Source organism: Corvus hawaiiensis, chromosome 13, assembly GCF_020740725.1.
Source record: "Corvus hawaiiensis isolate bCorHaw1 chromosome 13, bCorHaw1.pri.cur, whole genome shotgun sequence".
In the NCBI taxonomy this organism is placed as follows: Eukaryota; Metazoa; Chordata; class Aves; order Passeriformes; family Corvidae; genus Corvus; species Corvus hawaiiensis.
In genome coordinates this window covers 1,072,833-1,078,193 of record NC_063225.1, presented here as the reverse complement: position 1 = coordinate 1,078,193, position 5,361 = coordinate 1,072,833, and the positions used below count along the sequence as shown (strand labels likewise).

General features: G+C 55.0%; 1 protein-coding gene across 1 annotated transcript; it reads right to left on the bottom strand.

Annotated features, from left to right (window-relative positions):
- Positions 1-1,346: 1,346 nt before the first annotated feature.
- On the bottom strand, positions 1,347-4,554 carry BCL2L10 (BCL2 like 10). Its single transcript, XM_048318083.1, has 2 exons — positions 4,077-4,554; positions 1,347-2,516 (listed from the first exon to the last, which is right to left on the bottom strand). Exons 1-2 carry the CDS (start codon positions 4,476-4,478, stop codon positions 2,385-2,387), a joined length of 534 nt encoding a protein of 177 aa, XP_048174040.1. The 5' UTR covers positions 4,479-4,554; the 3' UTR covers positions 1,347-2,384.
- Positions 4,555-5,361: the final 807 nt, after the last annotated feature.

The window sequence follows — 5,361 nt, the reverse complement described above, 5'->3', positions numbered from 1 at the left end:
CTGCTATTGTTTTTGTGAGGCCTGCCAGATCAGATTACACTGAAAATCAAGATACAGATATTTTATCTTTGTTCTGTTTGGCACGGGAGAGACATTTGACCTCTGTTTAGACTATTTCTTGCCCTGTCGTTTCCCATGCTTTTCACCATATATCCCCCTAAGCATCCCACGTTTTAGAAACTACTTTCACTTCCCAGGACTAACCAGCTCGCTCCCACTGTAGACAAAGCTTCGGGCACTGGAGCCTCCTGGATGACCGGAGGCAGATGCCCAGAGCATTCAGCTGCCACACGCAGGCGTCATCCCTGCAGGAACTTGAGAGAGGAACTGAGCACACCATGGACCCTTAATCCTTTTGCTGAGAGGAGGCAAGCTGGAGTTTAGAGAACTGGAAGTTGGAGAACAAGCAGACGTTTATTCAGAGCCAGCAGCATGAGGGGGAGCACCACCAGCTCCTTCCTGCCTCCGCGGGACTTACCGTCCCTGAATGTCCCTTTTTGTCCTTCTCCCCACATCTGTGGCCAGCCAGCACAACGCTGCTCTGTCCAGTGCGGGGCCGTGGCTGCCACACCCCTGCCCCAGCGCCCAGTGCAAGGACAGGCAGGGTGGCCACTGCCAGCCACGGTGATGCTGACCTGGCTGCCAGGCTGAGCTCTCCCAAGAGGAAGTCAGCTGCCCACTGGGCGCTCTCCCCACCAAGGGGGACCCTCTCAAAGGGCAGAGCCCACAGGCAGCCAGGGAGGGAGGCTGAACAATGGACTTGCAGCATTTAACAGGCACCAGGGCCCCCAGCTTGGAGACAGGGGCATGAGACCACCTTTTAAAAGAGTAAAGCCCAACACCCTCAAAGATTACAGTTGCTCAGTATGACTAATCCAAGAAGGCTGAACTCCACCAACCCATTGCACAGTTGTCATCATAACACATATCAGAAACTCCAGTTTCAGTAAAAAAGCATGCATGTGTGAAAGAGAGGCAGCAGCAAGTCTTGGCAGAGAAGGAACAAGAGCTCGGTCACCCTCTACAAGCAGGAGCAGCTCTCGGAGGAGCCCGACTGCACCCAGCTGTGTTAGTAAACTCTGGATAGCTTTGGCCTACAAAACCACCAGGTTGTTTCCAGTCACGGCAGTGAAGATGGACCTTTTGGATGGGATTTTCCCCTTAGCTCTAGTTTGGACTGCAGGACTGCATTGAAGGCTGGTATCAAACTGCTCTGGTGCTGCACAAGTCCTCATCTCGGGTCACAGCACCAGCAATACAGTGAATACAAACTGATGCATCCAGGTAACCATCAAAACACTCACTGTCTGAGCACCAGCACCCATCCGAGCTAATAATCAGAAAGGTTTTTTAAAATAAAAATACTTAACATTTATTCACTTTTGAAGTCACCATAGTAAAATTGTACACATTGTGAGTAACCCAGGAACATTATTAAAAAGCTACCAGAAACATAAGGCAATTTGTACAACCACTGAAAGAAATACACAGCATTTTGAAAACAGAGTGAAATATTACTCAAACAAGACAACGCTTGATACGCACTAGAGTGACAAGAACCAGCATTAAGTTTTAAACAAAAATAAAGATGTCATGGCTACAAGTATTATACAGTGATAAATACTTCAAAAATATATTAAGATATATGGAAATTCTCACTTTGTAAGGGAAATCCAGAGAAATTCCAGCCTCCACTGGATTTCAATATACCAATTAAGGTTTAATATTTAAATTCTTCTCCTTTCAGTAGGAACCAGTACTGCAGCCATTACTGTCCTGTATCAATACTCACCTTCCTGTAGTGTCATGAAATCAGCCTTATGTTACATTAAGCCCTAATGCCTCTTGCGTCACAGGCACCAATTGCTCTAAATCAACAAATGAGTTGCCTTTCGAGTACAAGTGCTGTACACCACGTTTGAAGCCATAAACCACGTTAGATCACAGCCACTGTTCGCCCACTTTACAGCATTAATGAACGCGGGTTCCAAGACTTGCCTCCACGTAAACAAGACGTCTTGAACAGAGGGTTTAGTAGCAAGCCCACCATAATGTTTTCCAAGCATAACATCAAGCACTCAGAAGTTACAGTACATGAACCATGCTAAAGTTTAGGTTACACCTTCTAAACAGAAAGTCCAGAGGATGTTTGGAGACAACAGGTTTTGAACACGCACAAGTAGTGCTCTAGTACACATTTGTCTGTGCTGTTACTGGGTAGCGAGTGAAGCAGTTTATAGCCATGGATTTGGTGAGGCAGTTTTCTGAGCCAGTTTAAAAATATAGACTTCTTCTTAGAGGGTCTGTTCTATAGAAAATAAAGTGAAATCTGGTAAATTGTCAGTTTTGAGAGTACTTTCCCATGGCAAGATCCGTTCGTGGGCCTACCGCACCAAGAGGAAAGCCAATCCTGCCATGCCAATGCCCGCTGCTGCTGCCACGATGGCGTTGCCGATGGTGCTGCTCTGCTCAGCCGCCTCGGAGCCGTGTCTGCCGAAGAAGCGACAGAAGCCGTCCTGCAACAGCAAGAGAGAGGACATGTCAGTCGCTTAGCTTGCAATTAACCAGATTTCTTTAACAAGCCTTTGAGCACAGTTTCATCCTCCCAGCTCAGCCTTTGTCAGCTGCAGAAGTCTCTACTTCAATCAGAAAGTCTAAGCCTTGGGCACAGGCAAAAACATTTTGCGAGAGCCTTTGCACAAGGCAACTGAAAGGAATAGCTACAAGTGTTTGTACACTTCGCTCAGCAGACAGTTGGAGACCTCCTATCAAGATGCTCGGTGTGGCATTACATATTTTTGCCCTTTTAGGCAAGTTTCTGATGGAAGTTGCCAGCACTGTTCCTCCTCATTCAAGTTTCAGAAAGCATCTAAGACACAGGATATGGAAATTTCCACTTTTAAGACAGGAGCCCAAAGCCAGTCCCATCTCGGTGGATGTGGGACTGATTACACACTCTCTTGGAAGGGCCGGGTGGACACTGCTCAGAGCTGACCTATGACAGAGCAAAGCTGGCAGCTGCTCTCCCAGATCACTGTGATAATCAGAAGTGGCAGCAATACAACTCCAGATGGTCGCGTTTGAACTCTGCTCTGCAGATGTCTATGTAAACAAGTTATACTCCTAATTTCTTCCGGAACTTTGTTCTTTACACTTTAATTTGTGCGAACAGGCAATCCGATTTTGCCAAGTGACAGTGTATGCTGCAGCCAACCACCACAGTTCTGAGCGGTCAGAAGGACCAGTGACCACTGGAAAACCAAGTTCATTTTGGTCTCTGGAAAAGTCAACGAAACCAGTGGCTACTTCCCCTCCTTTCTATTTTTAGTACTTATTTGTACTGACATCAAGTATTCCACTAGGACTGGAAATAGGAAACGAGCAGTTCTGTGGGATAGCTGACATTTTGTTCAGAAACACATGCTGAGCTGCACTCACGCCTTAAAAGCCATTCCTTCAAGTGTGCATCTCGAGGGGCAAAATGCCCACACCTTGCCCAGGCTTGACCTGACTGGCTTCGGGACAGGCAGGAACAAGAGCCGCAGGTCTGGAGGGTGGGTGCCTTAATACACAGGTGGACTTAAGAACAGGGACAGGTGTGTGCTCACACCTGAGAGACCACCTGTGCCAGCCTCCTCGCCGAAATGCGCAGGCTGCGGACCCGAGGGGAAGGCAAAACTCGCTCCCTCATCCAGCAGCATCGCTCCTGCGGTTTCAGGAGGCCGCATCCCAACGGGGCCGTGCGCGGCCACGCGGAGGGCTCTGGGCGCCTGCAGGCGCCCCAATGGCCAGCGCGCACCCACCCGTGTCGCGATGGTCAGCAGCGCTCGGGGACGCGCCGCGGGTCGCGATGGTCAGCAGCGCTCGGGGACGCGCCGCGGGTCGCGATGGTCAGCAGCCCCCGGGGACACTCGGCGCGGGGGCCGCGCACGCCCATCGCCCATCGCCGGCAGCGACACGGGCACGTCTCCGCCTGGGACGAGCCGCTGCACAGAGCCGGGGGCTGCCCTGCCCCGCTAACCGGGCATGGCGCGAGGGTCCCGGCACCCGCCCCAGGCCGCTCCGTCCCCGCTCACCCATCCGCCGTGCGCCTCCAGCCACTCGCCGCGCTCCTCGGCCAGGTAGGCGGCCAGGTGGGCGGCCAGGCAGCGCGGCCCGTCGCCGCAGCCCCGCTCGGCCAGCGCGGCCGCCAGCGTGCCGGCGAACACCACGAGCGCCAGCAGCCGGCCCCAGTTGAGGCCGCCGTCGGCCTCCAGCTGCGCCGCCACCCGCCCCAGCAGCGCGGCCGCCTCCCGCGGCTCGGCCCGGGCCAGCGGCGCGCAGGAGCGGAAGAAGGGCCGCTCCTGCCGCTCCAGCTCGGCCGCCGCCCGCCGCAGCACGGCCGCCGTGGGGCTGGGGGGCAGCGCGGCGCCGCCGCTGCGGTGCTGGAAGTAATCCTCCAGCAGCAGCGCCGTCTCCTCCTTCAGCGAGCGCGCCATGGCGGCTGCCCACGGCGGCGGCCCCGCAGCAGCAGCTGCCGCCGACTAAGAGGCGGGGCGGGCCCTCCGCCCAGCCCGGCCCGGCCCAGCCCGGCCCGCCCCGGGCGCTCCCCTCCTCCGAGGCGGGGCCCAGCCGGGCACGTTCCCATCGGGAAGGGTCCGCCCGCATCCCCGGACGGGCGGCCGCGGTGGGTTGCTGTGGGCCTCCTGGGCAGCCGAGGGAGACGTTCAGTTATCGGGTGCTGGCTCTCGAATACTTGTTTTAATTTAATTCCTTTTGGGTTTTGTTTCTGTTCCACATTAGCGGCCCGCCCGAACCTGTATTGTTTGCCTCAAAGGAGATGTAGGTTTTCCAGGGTCATGGGGTGAGCGCATTGTGTATTTACCCAGCAAATGCAGTGGCGTTTAGTTTTTGATGAGCACATAGGCAAAATTTAGGATTAGGACCTTCGTGGTGCAAAGGTCGGGCCCTCCACACTGCTGGTGTCAAGCAAAGCGGCTGAGAACAAGGCGGGCCGAGCGGTGTCATTGCGCAGCACACGGAGCGGGACCCCTCCCTGCACCCGCGCTGTGCCCCGGCAGCTCCGAGCACCACCAGCTGCTTCACAACCCATCGAGGCTCCCATAAACACCGCCTCAGACCCACAGCACGCTCGGCACAGGGTACGCCCCTTGTGCGTCCTGCCTGGTCCCGTTTGCAGGTGAGGAGCTGGTGGTGGTGCGGGGCAAAGCGCGGCTGTGCCCGCAGTGTCACAGCACAGCCCGGCTGTGCCCCGCAGTGTGTCACAGCACAGCCCGGCTGTGCCCCGCAGTGTCACAGCACAGCCCTGGTGTGCCCCGCAGTGTCACAGCACAGCCCTGGTGTGCCCCGCAGTGTGTCACA